Source organism: Crocuta crocuta, unplaced genomic scaffold, assembly GCF_008692635.1.
Source record: "Crocuta crocuta isolate KB4526 unplaced genomic scaffold, BGI_CrCroc_1.0 scaffold1468, whole genome shotgun sequence".
NCBI lineage: Eukaryota > Metazoa > Chordata > Mammalia > Carnivora > Hyaenidae > Crocuta > Crocuta crocuta.
The window spans coordinates 631,270-631,816 of record NW_027531991.1 but is presented as its reverse complement, the minus strand read 5'-3'; the positions used below and the strand labels follow the sequence as shown (position 1 = coordinate 631,816).

The 547-nt window shown below is 53.2% G+C and overlaps 1 protein-coding gene across 1 annotated transcript in view; it reads left to right on the top strand.

Moving 5' to 3' along the window:
- ARX (aristaless related homeobox) overlaps positions 1-547 on the top strand; it is an 8,275-nt gene that overhangs the window by 3,584 nt on the left and 4,144 nt on the right. Inside the window, exon 3 of the mRNA XM_077775059.1 lies at positions 512-545. Within this exon, the coding sequence (XP_077631185.1) occupies positions 512-545 (34 nt within the window). The remainder of the gene's footprint in view (positions 1-511; positions 546-547) is intronic.

The window sequence follows — 547 nt, the reverse complement described above, 5'->3', positions numbered from 1 at the left end:
GGGGGAGAGAGAGAGATGGAGGGAATGGAGAAGAGCTGGTAAGAGAAGGAGAGAGAAAAGGGGGGGCAGAAAAAAATTCTAAGGCAGAAAGACACCAAGGGCACGAAGAAGAATTGTGGTTGAGTGCTGAGCTCTTCTCCCGTGTAATATGAGGACCAAGCAGGGTGTGAGCAATTGTGTGCGTGTTTCTTGTCTAACTCTGGCTTAAGGGAGAGTGAGGGCGAATCCCAGTGCCCAGTTCGACTTAAGAGACTCAAGAAGCCACCCTCGCGTCACTCCTGAATAGAGGATGATACAATACAATATCTTATATCCGGCAACGTGTTGTGTGTTTGGAGTCAGAGAGCAGGCACTCGAGTGGTGAGGGGATCATGATGCCCATATGTTTGGGGGTGAGGGCGGGCAGCCAGGAGAGACCCTGATGGAGGAGGCCTGCCAGCGAGGGGAAAGTGGCTGGGAGGGCTTGCTGGAGCCTGCTGTGACCTCCTGTCCGTGTGCTGCTTTCTTATAGGGAGGAATTGGCCATGAGGCTGGATTTGACTGAGGC